Genomic DNA, 19,868 nt, shown 5'->3' with positions numbered 1-19,868 from the left:
TGAATTTCAGCAGCGAAAGCGCAGTACAAAATGTCCTTACTCTAAGTGTTTAAATTAAGGCGTTGAATTTTTTGTGGAAATAAAAACCAATTTTGAATTTCTCTAAATGCTAATCCTTTCTTGTAATTTAGACAATCCTCCAGCATCAGGTCGACTATAAATTTCCAGAGAACAGAGGAGTGTTGATAGCATGTCCGGACGTGTTCCGGATTATCGAGCCATTGGTGGCAAGGCAGGCATTCCTCCTGGTGAGGCGGCCAGAGCGGAACTGGGTCCGAGTAGGGCCCGCTTCTGCTGGTTGCGCTGCTCCTCCTGCAGCTGGGCACGCTCTACTTCGATGAACACTGGCACGAACAGGAGGATGGAGCTGGTGAAGAAGATCCACGACGCGTTGCAGGTCAACTTGAAGATGGACTTGACACTCCGCGTGGATAAATCCGTCACGGTGGAGCAGACATTGCGCACAGGCTCCGGGAACATCTCCGTGAGGCCCCACAGACGCTCCCCGAAGGACTCATCTGGCTCCTGGAAAGGCAAAGAATCACCTTCAGCACTTCTTGGTCTGAGCAATGTGAGGTTAATGCGCCTTACATCCTCGTAATTCTCCGCAGATGTGTCCCCATCGGTATTTGTTATAGCATTCGAGGGTTCCTGGAAGACAGACGAGGGAGAATCATGAGATTAGCTGGCCGGGATGTCACGGAAATGCAAGAAAATGGTCGAGAGGATATCGATTGTCACACGCACTGTCGAGCGACGTTCCGGTGTCTCATCTTTGCTGCCGCTCATTGATACGATTCCGCTGTCTTTGTCCACAAAGCCAATGTCCGAGTCTGAATCCATCAAACAAACAATCGGGAGAAGGTGTTTTCACTGCGCTTTTCACGGTTTTTCACACATTTAAGTCCCGTTTTCCTTGTTTTCTCGCATGCGCCCACTTCTTCTTCTTCCCAATCTCACTGCCAGAGATTCCTCCGACGCCAGCGCCGCGCGCGAGCTGCGCTAGAATCACTCCTTCGTTGATTTTGCTCAAAATTGAGCAACAGCATTACGGAAAACAAAAGTGGCCAATCATCACCGCTCTCTGTGTGTTTTTCTTGAATAATTCTGGTGAAAAATGGCCCTCGCCGACGTGTGTGGTCTCAAGTTGACCTCCTTCGACTCCCCGTCCGTCCTAAAGTTCAGTGGCACTGAGAAATTGTGCGAAAATTGGGAAAATCCACTGCAACTTGCAGTGCCTCCGTATGAGAATGTAAGTGTGGTTATGGTTTCTTCATGATTTCGCATTTTTTACAATTTTCACCTTTTTTGCAGCCCGCGGAGAATCTAGCCAAACTCCAAGACTACGGAGCATCCACGGGCATTAAGATTGACTTTGACCATGGCACAACGACACTGGGATTCCGCTTTGAGAAAGGTGTCATCCTGGCTGTGGATTCCCGTGCCACCGGCGGCCAGTTTATCGGCTCGCAGAACATGAAGAAGATCGTGGAAATCAATGAGTATCTTCTGGGCACTCTGGCAGGAGGAGCTGCTGATTGCGTGTACTGGGATCGTGTGCTGGCAAAGGAGTGTCGCCTCCATGAATTGCGCAACCGAGAGCGCATCTCTGTGGCTGCGGCCAGTAAGATCATGGCCAACATCATCTTCAACTACAAGGGAATGGGGCTCAGTATGGGAATGATGTTGGCGGGATACGATAAGAGAGTAAGATAGTCACCAAAAACCACTAAGAATGCCCTATTTACATGGATATTTGGTGTCTCTAGGGGCCTGGACTCTACTACATCGACTCCGAGGGCAGCAGGACTCCCGGCAAAGTCTTCTCTGTGGGCAGTGGATCAGTTTACGCCTACGGAGTCTTGGATTCTGGCTATAAGTGGGATCTGAAAGAGGAGGAGGCGTACGAGCTCGCTCGCCGGGCCATTTACCACGCCACCCACAGGGATGCGTACTCTGGAGGCATCATCCGAGTCTACCACATGACCAAGGACGGCTTCATCCACATCAGCGATGAGGATTGCATGGATCTCCACTACAAGTATCAGGAGGAGAAGCTCCAGAAGTACGGCCCGTAGGTTAATGTGAAATCCAATATTTTCTACAATAAAATTATTCTATCTTGAACCTTCGAAAGCATTTTCCTCGGCATTTTCTGGATATTTTGTTGAGATTCAGTGACGTCAAAACTTAACGAAAAGTGGGGAAACAATGGAAACTCGGGAGTCGCGCCACTTTACTGCGTATTATTCAGTCTTTTAATTGGCTTTTGACTTCTTTTTCTGCACTATTGCATGTGAATTGTGTGCAAGAGTTATAAATCTTCCATATGAAGAATAAAGTGAGACAATTCTGGTGATAAACAAAAAGTTATTGCACTGATAAGCACGTGATTGTTTGGTTATGTGTTTTGTTTACATCCCCCCAAAGTGGCCAATTTTTCTTGCATTTTCTTTTAACACATTTCACCTGAAAATTGTGAATAATGCTAAAGACACTGTACACTAGATTGCTCTCCAGACGACGGTCTGCCATTCTAAACAGTCGGCAGAGAAATCCAATTGCGATAAGTGAAGGAATTCCTGGAAATCTGAGAAGCAATTTTTGCATCTCTGCTGTTGAGTCCGGAAGTTTACTCTCTGCAACAATATCAGTGCCAAATATCAAGAGGGTGATCAAGAACAGCGGATTGGAGTGTGAGGATGGTTTCAGCTGTATCCGGACTGTGTGTCCTGTTTGCACAGACAAAGGAGATCATCGCGAAAGCATCTATATCAATAAAATCACAGGTAAAGTGGAGTTGAAAAGTATTCTCATCAATTTTCCTTCATCTTTCTGACTTCTTTTTTCAGGAAACTTCACTTGTCCAGCTTGTCAGCATTTGGGGAATTGGAATACAATTGAAAAATTCTTCCTGAATGGGAAAACAGTGAGAAACACAAAAGAAATGGGAAGATTTCGCGAGAATTTTTTGAATTCTAAGGGAAAAAAGACTGAAGTGAGCTTTCCTGATGGTCTCAATCCCACTAATGCGGTGAATTCAGCGCAGATGAAGAGTTTACTTGAGGACATAGGTCTTCCTACGGAAGTGGAAACTATTCTCATGAGTCAAGGCGCCCAAATATCATCAAATCTTAATGAGATTTTTCTCCCTCTTCGTGATGTGACTGAAACTGTGGTGGGATACAAAGTCTTCTCTGTGGAGAATCACTCAGAACGCACAATTCCTGATAACAATTGCTCAGGCGTATTAATGCACAAACCCACAACAATTGGCAACAGAAAGGACTCACAGAATGCCATCCTCGTTCTCAATATCCTGGATTTTCTCACGCTGGCCGTGTCGAAGATCAACTACGTGATCATTTGTCTACCTCACGGACTCAAGTCTCTGCCGCAGCAGTGCCTGCCGGTGATGGAGAGATTCCAGAAGCTGGTGCTGTGGTTCAACCACGACTCTGCTGGCTGGGATACAGCTCGTCACTTTGCCAAGAAACTGGAGGAGAAGAGGTGCCTCTTTGTCAGGCCCACCGAAGCCCATCCAACGCCCTTTTGCGCCCTTTGCCACGGACTGGATCTCAAGGGGATCCTCAGTAAGGCAGAACCTGTGCTCCACAAAGCCATCACGACGTTCAGTGCTCTGCGGCAAGATGTTCTCAGTGATCTGCAGAACATTGACAAAGTTCAGGGAGTGAAGTGGAAAAGATATCCTACGCTCAGCAAACTGCTGAAAGGACACCGGAAGGGAGAGCTGACTGTCCTCACGGGTCCAACTGGATGTGGCAAGACGACTTTCATGTCTGAGTATTCGCTGGATTTGGCTCTGCAGGGCGTGACGACGCTCTGGGGCAGCTTCGAGATCCGCAACACACGCCTCGCGTCAACGTTGCTGCGACAGCTGGCTGGGCAGCGTTTGGATGAGAATCTCAGTGCCTTCGACGCGTGGGCGGACGCTTTCGAGAAGCTGCCCATGTACTTCATGACCTTCCACGGACAGCAGCCCATCAAGGTGGTGATGGAGGCGATTGAGCACGCTCAGTACGTGCACGACATCCACCACGTGATCATTGACAATGTCCAGTTCATGATGGGCACGTCGGAGGAGAATCGACAGGTGGATCGCTTCTGGCGACAAGATGCCATCATCACGGCGTTCCGCACGTTCGCCACGCGCAAGAATTCCCACGTGACACTCGTGATTCATCCGCGAAAGGAGCGCGACGCCGAGGATCTCACCACGAGCAGCATCTTCGGCAGTGCCAAGGCCAGCCAAGAGGCGGACAATGTGCTGATCATTCAGGACAAGCGACTCACGTCGATCCGCGGGAAGAAGTACCTGCAGGTGGCGAAGAATAGGTTCAGCGGGGACTTGGGCGTGATGCCGCTGGAGTTCGACAAGGAGGCGCTCAGCTATGCGCAGAAGAAGAAGAAAGCAGCAGAAGAGAAAGATCGCGATGAAGCGATAAGAGACTAAACATTTCTCTCAGTTTATTATTAAATATATATTTACAACAAATTCTTAGCTTTTTTTTGCATTAATACATCACACCTTCATGGGTGGTTTTTTCATTGCATAAATCTTTAAAATATTCAACTTTTTGTTAACACTAAATTTCGAACGCAGTAAAAAGTCAACTAATCTTGCGCACTACTGGAGCGTCTCTCTGTTTTTTTTTCTTTTTCTTTTAAACCTCTGTCCATTCTTGCAGAAAAAGGCCACAAATTCCTCACTATGTTTTCATTCCTTTCGCACCTCTAGCATCCTTAGTTTCCTCTCCTTAAAGAAGGATGTTATGTAAATTGATTCTGAATTATTGCTGGATTCAGAAGAAAGGTTGAAATTAAAGTTCATCTTAAAAAGAAGGTGATTTTAGCCCTCCCACTTATCGTCCTAATGATTTTTGTAAATAATAGTATTGATATTATAAAGAATCCTTAAATCACGATTTCTCTAAACAATTTTCTTTTTTTTTCTTCTCTTTAACAAGTAAAAACAGCCTTTGAACTCTGACTCTCCTTCAGATCTTTGGTTTTTGTGCTCTGCAAGCCCCTCAGGCTCTTCCAACCAATTCTCTATCTTCGATCTGTCCAATCTACAGGAGTAGCCTGATAAATTCTGCAAAAAGTCATTCAAGACACAGTGAATTCTGTGAGACATTTGTGGGCAGTGCGACAAAATACCTTCATAGTTGATTCGGCCGTCTTTATCTAAGTCCGCCAGGGCCAGCATTTCCGTGAGTTGGGCCTCAGTGACGGTCTCCCCAATCATATCCATGGCTGTTTGCAGCTCATCTCTCGTGATGAAGCCATTTCCATCGCGATCAAACACCCTGTTCGAGGGGAGAAACACCCGAAAATGTGTAAAATGCGTGAAAATCAATATTTTATTGGGAAAGGGATGTGTTGTGCAACACACACGCTCTGCTCTCAATCGCTCCCCCAGACAATTGTCCTGCGAGAAACAAGCGGAGTCATTGTGCAAGAAATAAAAAAGGCACAACATACCGAAAAGCAGCAATCAGATCCTGCGTGATATCATCCTCTTCACTCACTGGCTGGTTGCTGCTCGCACTGCTGCTACTCGACGCGGATTCATCTTTGATGGCCTGAATGCGAGCGATCCACTGAAGAAACTCCGCTTCATCTATTAATCCATTTCCTGATGAAGGAAAAAGCCGAGGAAATGAGGGAGAAAAAACAATTTTATTGCAGAGATTGATATTGAAATTCACGCCGTATTTTCTGTCTGGCTGTGTTTTTTTTTGTTGTTGTTCTTGTAGGTCAAATGAAGAGTGAGAGAGTGTGGCAATGTTATTGGCAATCGAGAGAAATTGACCCTTGTCTTGTCATGGTTTTTCATCATTGTCAAAATATCCGCAAGTTTCTTTCATCAGGACGAGAGTTGCGAAGGGAGTAGATTGAAGATTGATTGGAGAAACTTTTGTGCCTATTTGGGCCACTCTTAAAGTCTATATGAATTTAAAAATGCACGGAAAAATTTGTGTTAGTTAAACTTGAAGTGAATCTTGTGTACTCTTGACGTCCTTGAATGCCGTGAAATTGAATCACTCGTCGCCAATTCCCCGTGAGGCATATTCACTTGTCGTTTGAAATTTTCCTACCCTCTCTTCTTCACCATGAATCTTCGTCAGTGGCTTGTTTTCTTGTTAAACGTGCACCTTGTATTGAAATTCAATTTTCCCTCAGTCTCATCACAGAGGCGAAAACATACTTGAGGGTGCGGAGAAGACATAAAAATTGGCTGTGACATGATGAAAAGATGTCAGGATGCATCTCCGCGTGTGTTTTTTCCTCTCTTCCTTTTGCCTCAGCGTCCTCGGAAATCTATTTTTTTCTCTCCTCCCGACTGTGTGTATTTCCCTCACCTTTCACTGCACACGCCGTGCAACAAGGAAGTCCTCCAGAACTCGGAGAAGCTCGTGGCAAATTTATAAGCGATTTCCTCATGATACTCCTGACGTGATTAAGTGTTGGGGTGGAGAACGTGAGAATCGTGCTTGTTCTGATTATATAATTTTCGGTGCAAATTGCATTTCTCACTCTCCAATGCTGTTCTTGCAGCATTTCACATTTTATTATGCACCTTCACTGCGCGAATCACGACCTCGAGCCACAATTCCGTACACATTTGCCAGCAAAATTTTTACCCACCGATTTTCCGCTTCTCCCTGGTCTTTTTTTTCTTTTTTTCACCCACTCTCTGTTGAAACTCCGATGGGAGCCACTCGAGGGGGATTTTTATTGCAACAGCACATATACAAGTGGAAAAAAATACTCCTAAGAGGATTTTCTCAGCGTCGTTGAGTAATAAAAAGAGTGAATTTTTCAGACAACTTCACGTATAAACGCTTGATTTACCTCTCTCGTGTTAATTATCTTATCGGACGGGTAGAAAAACAACATGCTGAATGCTTACAGCACTCGAAGAAGTCACCATGGGAATAGTATTTACGCAACAATGACCCTTCGGTTGGAGAGGGAAAGAGAGAAGCTTAAAGTTGATGAAATAGTTTCTGCAAAGTACTTTGGCTTCGACCTTTGATCCTCACATTTCGCTTAATGTTATTGCTGATTTATCCTTCTTGTCTTGGAAGCTCACGTTTTTGCCTCTTGTGCACAGAGATAGCAAAAAGGATTCTCACTTAGTTGAAATTCCTCCAAAGTACTCGACAAGAACTAATATTTTAAATATTCCATGAGCTTTCGCAATCCTTTCGTGGCAAAATCCCACCGTTGAATGTGCCTTTTTTTTATTCCACCCGCTGGCAATATTCTCAGCAAACTCACTCGTGCCATGATTTTCCCGCATGTGAGTAGTGAAAAATATGCTTTGACGCTCACGAGGAATGCGCGCCTCTCGCCTGAGGCACGAAATGTCTTATCTTCTTGGCTTTTAGGGCTTGAGCCGACGGCATTAGGGCGCAAGAAGTGCCTTCTGAGAAATGCGTAATCACATGCTTTCGAGGATTTTGTAGTAAAAACTGAATTAGCATTTCAGGCAGTCTGTTGAGAATTTCCCAAATAATTTCGACGACCCTGAAAGCTCTCTGTCATATTGAGAGATCACGCCGTTGTGATTTATTTTCACGTTTAGAACCGTGTGTGAATTTGAACTTGGATTTATAATGTAGTTGCGAAGAGGTGGGCGTGAATTTATTTTACCATCCACTTTGGGGTGGAGAAATCACAAATTTGCGTGTCTCCACCATTCCACCCTCGCGAGTACACGACTTTTATAGCTCCACACCATATTGTCTGACACCTCGCCGGCGATTTGGGCAGCAAACCTCCGGAGGCATGATCTACAGCATGTTGAACTGTTTCCCAGCCCGCAAAACCACCCATTCGTGGGGGGAAATTAGCAGTCAAACGATTTTATGGTCATCCTTGAAATCACTGCTATAGTGTTGGTTAAAATCAAGGGGAAGATAATACGTCTTCCATCTGTACAACACTTCCTGACACTTTTAGCACTTAAAATTTTTATACGGTGTGCAAAAATTTTTCAAATTATAATTGATTTCTGATATAATCCATTTAAAAGCGCTTTTTCAAGTATATTTCCGATCATAACCTAAAAATATCAATAAAAAATAATTATTTTTTCGGTTATGTTCGACTTCAAGACAATTTGAAGCGTTTCTGGTTTACTTCTTGGCATCAAAGGTTCAGAATAACTATGACTGTTGATTTTTACGACTTTAGTACAAGAATTAATGTGATTGAATGCGAATTATTCAATAAATCTGTCTTAGATTCAACACATAATCTATAAAAGAATTAATATGATTGTTTCTATACAAAAAATCAAAAGAAATCCACAGAATTGGGATGATTTGTTAGCAAAAGAAGCACTTCTAAGATTTCCTAATACTTCCTCTGGGTTGTACACCACTTCTGACTATATTATCTCCCCCTTGGTTGAAATAGTGAAAGAACTTTTGTGAGGATGAGTTTTCCTTCATCTTTGTAGTGGTTTTTCCATGGGGTGGAATTTAAAGACTTCAGTGACTTTTTCCTCGGCTTCTCCACTATCTTTGCAAAGCACGATGGCAGTTCGGAAGTGTGGGACAAAGTTTATGGCGCTAATGTGTGGCGACAGAAAGCTTTTCGCCCTTGAAAGTCTCACCAGTCTCACCTGTGCGACTGGCTTCCTTCATGAGGTCATCTATCAACTCATCCCGCACATGAATGCCCAGATTGTGGAGCATAAATTGCAGCTCATTGGCCGTGACATGGCCATCCTGGTTGCGATCGAGGAGGTCAAATGCCGTCCGGAGATCTGAAATGAGAGTAAAAAATAATCTTGTTATCTCGTCTCTCTTATAGAAAGTTTTATACAAATTTACCCATAGTGTGAATAATATTACTAAGTGAATTCCCTGCGGTCCTAAAGCTCATTTTGCTGACAATCTTGTACAGCACAATCCCCGAAAAATAGGACACACACACTTTTGTCATGCTGTGCTGCAAATGGGAAATTCAACAGCGCACCAGAAGATTGGAGAGGAACTCATAAGATGTGCGGAGAGGCTAATTTCCATGTGTAAAACTCTCTCTACCTTCCTCGCAGCACAGATGATGATATTTGATTAGAAGCACTCTTTAGGGCACTTGAGAGGCACTCTCAGGCTGGCGTGTACGTTTGCAATGTGCGCCAAAAGCCATTGTAAAATGCTATGAGCGTGTAACATGAGATAAGAAGTTGTGATTTCAAATGACTCTGCCCTGAGTCAATTTATATCCATCTATCGTGTACACTGTCGCTAATCAAATCTTATCAGTTTGCACTGTTTTTTGTGTACTGCGCTCTGTGTGTGACCCAACAACGCCAAACAATGCTGTAAATTCCCGACAGCAAACACACAACTTGTGGGCCAGAGATGGCATTGTTTGGGAACCCATCGAAATTGCGGCAAACAGCGTGACAATTCCACCGCCGCACTCCTCCCGGCGGCGGCTATTTACCAGTAAATAGCATCACAGCATTTGCCATTAATTTGGGACTATGTCCTCCCTCACATCGGCATGGCGAGGGGCTTTTAATTGGGCTTCACCACTTGGAGTTGTAGAAAATGTTTGCTCTTAATATCAGCACTACGTGACAATGCTGTGTGTTCGCATCGAAGGGGGCAATTTAGGGACTCGCTTTTGAACTCTCACGCCGCAGCACACCTCCAGACGCGGAGGGAGAAGGAGAGAGAAAGTCACCTTATTTCGCCAAGAACCCATCTTTCCGCCATTCACTATAAATCATATTAAATTATTCATTTGCTAATAATAAATTGCGAGGAAATTCGCTCATGAGCCTCTCAGTGGAGTTAATGGATTGCAAACAGTTGCTCCAATTTGGCACAATCTCTCGCCTAAGATCATTTAATTGAAATTATATGCAAATAACTTTTCAATTCAGAGGCAAATTACCTCATTTCACGACTAACTTTTTGCTGAATTTTGTCACAGCAATTTTTATACCTTAAGAGATTCACAATAAATTTCAATTGCATGTGAAATTGATTGGGTTTTCTATGATCAATTTATTCACTCTCTGTCATCGTGAAACTATACTTAAATGCCTTGCAATTAATTTTGCCGTACTTTCAGTATAAAAACAACGTAAATCGATCAATCAACAAACCCATCCAAGAGATCGATTAACATTTCGGCAAAAGCAATTGGATTAAATGGAGATTTTCCTCAAGGATAAATAACTGCCACAACAGTTGGATTGAGGCGTGTGAGTGGAGGATTAATAAGTGAAGATGAAGAGTGAGAATTTTAGGGATATCTTTCCATTGTAAGTCGAAGACATTCTCAGCATTATTGTCACCAATAAATTTGATGGTGGCGACATAAAACATCCTTTCTGCTGAATGATGAATGGAGTGTGTCTCTTCCCATTTTCCCGCTCACACCTTATCCTGCTGTGGCTTTTGTGGGAATGGGTTTTGTGTGTTTGTGTGTGTGTGTGTGCCGAGGATTTGTGGTTTTTGCCTTTCATATCCGCATGTCTCTGTTTTTGCCGAAGTGAGACGCACTTGAGCATTTCTCACTTAACATCCGTTTTGTGGGCATTTTGTCATCATTCCCCCCAAAAAATGGGATATTTCGACGCATTTCGCTGTATTATTTACCCAGGGCAGTAAAACCAGATAGCGCAATCCCTCTGGGTTATACACATCCTTTCATCACAGTTTGGTTGATGGGGGGAAAATACATGCGGAGCTTTTATTGTTATTGCATATTTTCTCTCCTTATATGACAATTTGGTAGCACAAACATGACAAATTTACATTGGAATCGCCCTCGAGCGCTCGATGTGGGAAGAATCAAGAGAAAAATAGAGAAATTTCAGATGGATTCACTTCATTTCTGTGCATCCAATAAGCTTGGCAAAAATTCTAAACTGCCACCCCATCGGAAAATCTATTCAGGACGCGTCTCAGCGTGGCTCATTCACTCTCAATTGATGTCTTCTCTTTGTCTCTCATGACTTGTGAAGACCACAAATGTGGGAAGCGATATGCATTCTAATGGCATAAATCACGAAATTTTCCAATGCACTATTTTTGTCATGAGGATTAAATTTTAGAGAAAACTTTTCCACAGACACATTTGATAAATAGGCAGAGATAAGTTTATTGGGTGGGGGAAGAAATGAAGGAAATATTTACCTCGAATCTCGGCATTTTTGACATATGGCTTATTCATGACTTCACATAAAATTGCAATAAGAAGTTTATGGTGGGAAAAGTTTGGTGGAATTGTTCTTATGCAATTATCACTTGTGGCAAAATTGCGCCTTCACACTATATATATAAGACTTGAGGTGGAGCGAGAGTCACACGAGCTTCAGCGAAAAGCGTCCAGCGAGCGCGGAAAGCTGCTGAGAACTAAACAACAAACTCATTTCTGTCCCTGGTCTTCGGGTGAAAACTGTTCAGTTCTCTCTCCAAAAAGAAGAGCGAATGGAGAAGAGAGAGAAGCAACATTGAGGAAATTCTACATAGAATTTCCACTCTCTCTCTGGCTGTGAGAGAGAAAAACATTTGGGATATAAAGTTTATATGAAGAAATTAATGTATGATGCACATTTTTCATGAAAATCCGCATGAAATAATTTTTCCAGATGAAAAAAGCTTAGAGTCCGTGAAAATTCCACCCATGAATTCTCAGCATTTCCACCGCTTTGTGCCATCTTTGGAGGATTGTTTGGTCGAATTAAATTCCGCTGTCTGTCTCAAATCTCTTGTTTTGCCCACACAAACATCACAGACATTCATTACAGTCCATCACCACCCTATCCTTGGGAGGGGTGAAAGCGTGGAAAAGCTCTCGCACACTCATGCACACGCCTTTTCGCTCATGTGTGCCCAAGTGAGTGGAAATGGAGAGAAATGGCGAAGGGAGATAAAAGCTTACTCACTCTCCGTCCGACACTAGACTTCCTGGGGTGTTCCCGCAAAAATTGCGAATTTATGCTTTGTCTGTGACAACAAATTTAATTTGGGGCCAAACTAAATGCGAAGCACTGCATCGCAGAGGTTGAGATAGAAAGTAAGTGAGCATTCGCGGAAGATACAAAAAAGGAGCATTAAGAGCAGGGCGATGGGTATTCATGAGGTTTTGCCCGTATCCGTTCAGCAGATAAAACGTACAGGACATTAAGGTTTATTGCGTTTAAAACACACGAACCAGAAGAGCACTAGCCAGCGCGCGAGAGAGAGAGAAAGAGTAAGATAAACAACTAGGCAACCCTCGGTATGAGTGGTAAATCATTCCACTATCGGAAGCGATGAACACACCACTATTTTTTCCTCTCTCGAGCTTTCCCATTTCCTCTCGGATCACTTTTTGTCTCCTCCGAGTTGTGATAATCTAGCTGGAACAGATTAGCCATAGCGATAAATGAGTTTGGAGTACTTTCTACATGTCTATTCAATTAATTCGCAGAGTTTAATGCAGTTTGAATTTTTTACCCTATGCGGAATTATCGCCAAGGGGCAGACAATATAGTCAGAAGTGGTGTACAGTTCAGCAGAAGTATTATAGGAAGTGAAAGTGATGAAAATCTTACAATACTCCTTTCCTGAGTGCTTTTTTACTGATTAATTATCCGGATTCTTTGGATTAGTTTGGATTTTTAAGCAGAAATAATCATAATAATCCTTTTCTAGGTTATGCAACGATTCAAGGACAGATTTAGTCAATAATTAGTAGTCTAGCATATCAAATAAGCATTTGCATGCAATTAACATTGCTTTTCTGAATATTTCACCCAAAGAAACACTGCAAATTGTGCTAAGATCGGACATAACCTCAAAATAAATAATGCGAATGTGGAAAATGTTTATTTAGAAAACTTTCTGGACGATTTTGAGTCCGAATAAGCAATTTTGAGTTCATTGACAAATCATAAGAGATGATTTTGTGATCTTGAAAGCTTCTAAACGGAGTTTTTGAAGATTTATTAGAGCTTTTCTAAGTTATGGTCGGAAAATCTAAGAATGTGATGTTGATTGTCGCTTCTCTAGAGTTACATCAACTCTTTTTTAATCAAAATACTGCGCGAGGAAATGCTCTGTGGCTCTTGCGAAAGTCTCATGGCACTCTTCAGCTTCACGCCAGGCGAGAGTGAGCATAAAGTTTTAATTGTTAATTTGACTCATTAAATGAGATTAGGTGTGGGTAAATGGCTACAACATCCATAACTCCGAAGCACAAGTGCTTGGCAACGCGAAGGACTTCGTCATCCATTATTACGCACATTAGAATCGCAGCATAGCATTTGTCTAATTAATTGCAATTTACTAACTAAAACATTATGTTCCAACACCCACGCGACTAGCATTTCAGCACGTACATAAATGCACTTTGCAAACACTATAGCGATTGGTTGTAGGATTTCCGGACGTATAATTCTTTCTCGTTACACTCAGTGAAGCGCAGTTGTTAGGAGGTGCAAAATAAACTTTGGATTATTGTATTATGTTATGATGAAATCACAAATATTCTCTTCATTTTGCTTTATAGTCATATTTATGAGATTATTGAGCAGGAATTGCTTTACGGAGGATAATTGAATAAATTTCGTACGTGTTTCTACACAACTATTTTCCATTCTGTGGAGGGAGAAGATATTATAATGTACACACACATAACATAACATATATGAAGCTATGGAGATTCGTGATATAGTCCAATATATCTTATTGTCTAAGTAGATTGCCTGGGTTTATTGCTGAATCGCGATGCAAATTCATAAAAGTTTTCCCAATTTCACTGGAATTTTTGCTATTCTTTGCGCCCCTTCTCTGTGAATTTAAATAACTCCCCAATCCGCGGACTTAGCGTTAGGAAAAGTGTCGAGAATTCTTACTCACAAAACTCTTCATCTCTCCTCTTCATTGCTTATTCCAAGGCGAACTTTCTCCACAGACTCTGTCACGAAAGGTCAATGGGCTCTCCTTCGTTCTGGAGTGTGTATTTTAATCGTGTTAATAATCTAATAAGGTGCTGCTCTCGATGGTCCCTCGGCTCACTTCCTGTCGCTGCTGAGTTGGGGCGGCCAAAAAGCATGAGCAAATGATTTGTTGCCACAACAATTAGACGAAAGACGATAAATGGTTGGAGGTGTGGAAAAGGTAGGAAAAGTGAGATCGTGAGAGACACGCAAATTCCACACGGAGAAAAGCGACTTGTGATGTTGTTTTCTTCAGATGGTAAAAATGCCTCATGAAAGGGCTCTTGGACACGAAATTACAGTGAATTATACTATGGATTCCATTGGTGGGTTTCTCCGTTCAACCCTCAGCAGCAACTAATCCACATCACATAAATATACGTTCGCACGATGAGGGGAGAAAGTTCGTGATCGGAATCATTAAAATTCCACCCTCTCCGTCGTGTGTCGATGAGTTGCCTTTCTTCAAGGATGCTCCGGTTGGCGCGAGTCAATCATAACACACGTCCCACAAATGCAGAAGACGACACACGGGTCAATATTGAGGTCAGCCACCAAATAGCACACAACAATCCATTTATGAATCATACATAAGGCACAGCGACACCACACACAGGGGATGAGGATGGAAATGCTACGCACACGAGAGACACCACCGAAAAAGAAGTGCGATGACAAGATTGTGAATTGAATACCATGAATTATACATTTGAGCTTTGTCCGCGAGGCGAAACCCTCTGCGAGGAACTTGACACACTCAACTGATAAGACTGTGAGAATTTTCTCCCAGTTCTGCCAAGAGGTGTGAGACAAGTTATAATTATCTTGGCGCACATGAAGTGCCATCAGCAGAGATTTCACCATTATTTATGTGCAGTACGCCGCTCTCTCGTGCACCTTGTCGGTTTTATTGCACTCACCCTGGCAAGAATATGTCATATTTATCCATGACATTCTTTCGCATCTATGGAAGATTCTCCTAAAGTGAGTGATAAGCATTCGCCTCTCTAAATACGCCATTTACATATTCGGAATGCTTTTCTTCAAGATGTTTCTCAGAAAATGAGATCCCATATCAAATAAATGTTATTATACAGTTGTAAATTCAAGATCTACACAACTGTACACTTGACTATAAAATATTTCAACGTTATTATTGTGCTTTTGCACAATCGCTTGAGGTAATATTCTGGAGAATGATTTCACAATCTTTACAATATCATACAAAGTTGTTCTCTCTTATAAAAAAAAGATCAGCAAATAGAGGTTCTTTATCACTGTTTGCGACTTGAAAACTGATGATAAAATCATGATTTTTTAAGCTCTGCTCGAAATTGTAATTTAGGGAAAAATAATCGAAATAAACCCTGGTTTAGTATATTCAAAGTTTACACAAGAACCCTTGCAAAGGATCTCGTGTTTGTGGTTTCTGCAATAAGACCTCTTTTCCTCCCTTGACTTTTGCCCCGGAGTCCACGTGTGAATTTGCTTTGGATGAAAACTTTAAAAGTTCTTCCTTTGGCACGTGGTATTTGCCCAGCCACGCAGACTTGATATGAGTGAATCAATATTTGGAAATGGTTTTCTCCCGAATCCGCCATGAGCTCGCCATCAATTGATCAAATATTGCGAGTCTTGAATACGTGTTAAAGGTGAAAAGATGCTATCATTTATTGCCATTTCACCTGAGATTGTGCCATTAGTGAGTGTATCGTGGGTGGTCAATAAAAAACCTTGACCGCGACTTGGCTTTGTGCTCGCCTTGAATGTTTTCCCTCCAGCTGTATAAGGCGATGTTGTATATGTAGAAGCGAGAGCATTAATTTCAGCCATATATCAAAATGGTCTGGGCAATAAATTGCGCTGAAGATTGTGGGTGGTTGGGCTGCGGGAAAGTGCATGGATCAATCACTCTCTGAATTGCATACAGAGCACTTTGCGCAGTCAATGAGGTAATTGTCCTTTAAGAGAGTCGTTGAAGAAAGTAGTGAATTTCCTGTATTGAACGGGACATTGTGGGGTGGAGACGAGAAAAATGCGCACAAATAAAATAAGGGTGTATCATTGTGGACTCGGTTTTGCCTTGACACTCATCTATTCAGAGTTGTGGCACAAATATTATGATGGGGAAAGACAGGCGAAATTTCGGCCGAGGCCCCAGTGAATCCCTTCAGGGTGGGTCGCATAAATTCTTCTCTTCTGTTGTCAAAGGAGTGCTTGCGGTGGGTTGAGTTTGAGCAAGACATACAAGTGCGAGACTTTCAAACTGTCTCCTGTACTATCAATCTACACCACGTGCTGACAATTGTCCCTTCTTTGAAGCATGTTTGCGGAGAGACCGACTTTAAATGCGAATTTGCATATTTCTCCACTTTCAGTCAGTTCCAGTCTGCGGAGCAAAGAGAGGCCTTTGAGTTCAGCGCACGCATGAAAAAACCCCTTCAATGCCACACCAATGAGTTTTGCAACTATTAGTGTGGAAGAAAATCAAAGGGAAACTGCATTTATTTTATCAATCATATCGCTATCTAGTGCAGTGAGGGTGTAATTGACGCACACATTGACTCTGCTCTATGAGTTATGCGGAAAGGTCAGCAAGAAATGAACTCTTCAATCTATCGGGGGTGAAAAAGCTTCCACAATATGGAAATTAGCCCGCTATTTCACCGACAAGTGCTTCCTTTCGGCGAAGCCTCAAGAAAACCTCCGTCAAAAGTGACCCACGCATTTTCACTGAGGGCAGGTGATGAACCCAGTATGAATCCGTCGTGGCGCGGAAATTCTTATGCAAATTTCTTCTCTCACTTTAATTGAAAAACCTCTTGACTTGTGGGGTTTGAATTTCTTATGGAAAAATATGCGTGGAGTGCGAAAAACTTATTTGCCAGACACTTTTCAGGTGTACTTCCCGATTAACTTGGTGGAAATGATTGAAATTCAAAAAGTTTCGTGCTTGATGAAAAATCTTCCATTCGCATTTTCTGAATTACACCAGGCGCCTCCACTTGGACTCTGCTTATTTCACATTGAGTTTAGATATGGAAATTTCTTTAATTTTCTAAACAGAGCTCTATTAAAGAGTCTCAGAGTGTTATAAAGTATCTGCCGATGCTATTTAATTGTGTTTATTTGACTATATAAAATGAGAAATAGTATTTTTAGACGCTTGTTTCATGGATGTTTCACTCATGTTTCTGCCTTTGTCTAGTGGAGACGCCGGGTTGTTAGATAATTCTATGTAGGAAATAAACTTTACCCTCTTCATTTCCGTTCAGGACCAATGAATTTACACTAAAAGTGGTAGGTTAGCATTAAACATGTTTTATGCACCGGAAAACCACTTCTGGCAAATTCCAGTGATAAATATACCGCACATAAAACACATTTATAACTTACTACACTTCAATTCTTGTTTCCAATGCAACCACCCACCTTTGAGTTCCTCCTCGGAGAATTGTTTTTTCTTGGGCTTCTTTCCCGCTTTTGCTTTCGTTGACGGCATCTTCTCCCTCGTCTTCTCCTAAGATGTTGAGACGAGAAAAAGGCGTCTTATTGAGTCTGTTTGATCTTTGTTCTCTCAGCTCTCATTCCGCCAGAGCGTATTTTTAGTTCATTTTGAACATTTATTAAAAAAAAGAGAGTGAGAGAGAAGAAAAAAAGTGCGCGATACTGACCTGATTTGTGACTTTGTTTCCACTCCTTCGACCGATCAAAGCGGATCCCAACATCTGAGTATGGCGAGAGACAAAAGAAAAGAAGCACAATTTTAGAATCCAATTCGAACATCATTACGAGATTATTGGTTATTTAATGGGGAACACATGGGGAACAATTGGGTGCACTTTTCTCGCGCCACGAAAGATCTCGCGAAGCGATGAGCGAGCAATTTTGCTTCTGCGATGATTGACACTCAATTTGTACTATCACACACTGTAATGTTTAGGAGGGAAGAGAACTAATTTTCAGGTCATTCGCACGTCTTTTTCTGCACACTTTTTTCCCACGAAAATCACACAACTTTTTAGAGATTTTGCAGTCATTTTGAGACACTTGGAATGAGAGTCACGAATTTTGGTAAGGAAATTCTGGGTGTTTAAAAGCCAATGGACTACCTTCAAATGAGCTTTGAACCCACTCATGGTGAGAAAATACGAGAAAATCAGAGGAAAAGTGTGATTAGAGGAGTTAAATTAAGTTGTGCGCCTCAATTAATTGAGATTAGTTTTTATTGTTTCACTTGAATGTCTTAAGAATTGAAAGATTTCAAGCAATGTTTGGCCAAAAGTGTAACATTTTAACCATCTCATGTACATAAAGTCTATGTTCGTTATTCAAGTACAGAATAAAAGTACAATGAACTGTGGAAGACGCTAAAATTACCAATGATACCAAAACTTTCGTGAAACATTCAATAGCTCTTGCTCCTAATTCAAAATTAGCAACAGTTCTCTTTTGTTATTCTGCGCATACGGCATATTATTAACCACTTTCTCTTCGCCAATCGGGCACACTGAGCCTGATGAGAGTGTCTTGACGCGTTTTGCGCGTCTCTGTCAACGATGTGTTAAAAACAATAGTGAGAAATTTCGACTCGTGGGCAGTTTATCGATGTCTTTCACGGAAATTTGCCTGAATCAGTAGTCAAAAATTCTACTTGAGGCAAATCTGAGGGGGAAAATTCACGCTAAATGTACTGGACAAGGCGTTATTTATAAATGTGGAATAATTAGAAACACTCGTGTGCTATTTGTATCAATTTCCGCCCGTAATTTGTGTCAATTGCAAGGGTGATCATGTCCCAGCAAGTGTCTGTGCCTGAACTTGTGTATTTTCGTGTGAAATAATTATTATTTTTAGTTACAACTATTTGGCATGAATTTCACAGTTTGGCGAGTTTAGCTCTGAGTGTGGCCGCGTCTCATTTGGGGCTTTGGCGAACATGTGTTTAGAGGCGCGAGTGTATCTCTTCCTTTTGATTTGTAGTCAAAACATTCACGAGAGATCTTTCTCATGTCTTGTGTTTCGTCCAAGTAGAATGAATATCAATCAAGCGGAAAAAAGGCGCTTGTCAGCTCTTCTGAAATGATACAGAGACATTGAGTGAGTGTTTAGCTTTTGTACATCACACTCACAATTTCTCTCCACCTTGCAATTCCGCGCATTTTTTCACATCGAGACTTTGATATAATTTAAATTTTTCACGTTTCACAGCAAAAATATCGCCTGTCTCGCAGTAAATTTGCGAATAGGGGAAAAGAGAGATATATTTTTTTGTCCTAACAAATATTATAACTCATATTTTCCGCATGAATTCACGCATCGCGTCAATAGATTAATTTCCTCTCGAATATTAATTTCCTCAAATCGTGTCACAGAAATAGATCACGCGGCGTTATTTATTGCATTTGGCTTGCCAATCAAGGTAAAACATTTGTTAATTAATGCGCCACAGGGAGCGGGTCACACATTATCACCTCAAAAATAGTATATACTCGCTATTTTCGACCACAAATCACGAGATATTCAATGATCTTGACTTGTATTTATAAAACACAGGGCATTTTGGGTTGAAATTCGTGGGAAAACTCACATCAATTGGCACAGTTGAGTGTTTCAACGAACTTTATGCGCGCAAAGAGCAATGCACCATCGTTAGTTTTAAGGAAGGGAGGAGAGTTATTGGGAGACACACTCGGACAATCCAGGTCCAGAACTCACGGTGTGAACGGCAATGTGGCAGAATCACATCTGAGATCGCCGAGCAAAGAAATTCTCGGGCCGTTTCAGATATTTTCACGCCTGACTCGCGTTCTTCTCCAAATAGCTCCTCGTCTCCGGCTCCGCCGCAGCCTCTCGGGCACTGTATTGGCAGCTCGTTGGAAAA

At 42.0% G+C, this 19,868-nt stretch overlaps 4 protein-coding genes across 9 annotated transcripts; 2 read left to right on the top strand and 2 right to left on the bottom strand.

Annotated features, from left to right (window-relative positions):
• Positions 1-97: 97 nt before the first annotated feature.
• LOC132259052 (mitochondrial import receptor subunit TOM22 homolog) lies at positions 98-1,002 on the bottom strand. The gene is made up of 3 exons (XM_059756598.1): positions 748-1,002; positions 592-651; positions 98-525 (listed from the first exon to the last, which is right to left on the bottom strand). Exons 1-3 carry the CDS (start codon positions 841-843, stop codon positions 211-213), a joined length of 471 nt encoding a protein of 156 aa, XP_059612581.1. The 5' UTR covers positions 844-1,002; the 3' UTR covers positions 98-210.
• A 17-nt stretch (positions 1,003-1,019) lies between these two features.
• On the top strand, positions 1,020-2,125 carry LOC132259051 (proteasome subunit beta type-5). The gene is made up of 3 exons (XM_059756597.1): positions 1,020-1,252; positions 1,315-1,707; positions 1,770-2,125. The coding sequence occupies exons 1-3, from the start codon at positions 1,118-1,120 to the stop codon at positions 2,076-2,078; spliced, it is 837 nt and encodes a 278-aa protein (XP_059612580.1). The 5' UTR covers positions 1,020-1,117; the 3' UTR covers positions 2,079-2,125.
• A 73-nt stretch (positions 2,126-2,198) lies between these two features.
• LOC132261108 (mitochondrial DNA helicase) lies at positions 2,199-4,516 on the top strand. Its single transcript, XM_059759666.1, has 2 exons — positions 2,199-2,789; positions 2,853-4,516. Exons 1-2 carry the CDS (start codon positions 2,486-2,488, stop codon positions 4,472-4,474), a joined length of 1,926 nt encoding a protein of 641 aa, XP_059615649.1. The 5' UTR covers positions 2,199-2,485; the 3' UTR covers positions 4,475-4,516.
• On the bottom strand, positions 4,456-19,611 carry LOC132261109 (calcium-binding protein E63-1). 6 transcript variants are annotated; one of them, XM_059759669.1, is made up of 7 exons: positions 19,575-19,611; positions 17,659-17,712; positions 17,417-17,504; positions 8,660-8,803; positions 5,506-5,659; positions 5,182-5,330; positions 4,456-5,116 (listed from the first exon to the last, which is right to left on the bottom strand). In XM_059759669.1, the coding sequence occupies exons 2-7, from the start codon at positions 17,710-17,712 to the stop codon at positions 5,094-5,096; spliced, it is 612 nt and encodes a 203-aa protein (XP_059615652.1). In that variant the 5' UTR covers positions 19,575-19,611; the 3' UTR covers positions 4,456-5,093. The 6 variants fall into 6 exon arrangements, with proteins under 6 accessions (XP_059615652.1, XP_059615651.1, XP_059615656.1 ...); XM_059759668.1 differs by lacking the exon at positions 19,575-19,611 and adding an exon at positions 18,097-18,156; XM_059759673.1 differs by lacking the exons at positions 17,417-17,504; positions 17,659-17,712; positions 19,575-19,611 and adding an exon at positions 13,905-14,184.
• Between the last annotated feature and the right edge of the window lie 257 nt (positions 19,612-19,868).

This window comes from Phlebotomus argentipes, unplaced genomic scaffold (assembly GCF_947086385.1).
Source record: "Phlebotomus argentipes unplaced genomic scaffold, Phlebotomus argentipes genome assembly scaffold_18, whole genome shotgun sequence".
Taxonomy (NCBI): domain Eukaryota; kingdom Metazoa; phylum Arthropoda; class Insecta; order Diptera; family Psychodidae; genus Phlebotomus; species Phlebotomus argentipes.
Note: the sequence above shows the minus strand (reverse complement) of the source record. Positions and strands in the feature narration are given on the sequence as shown.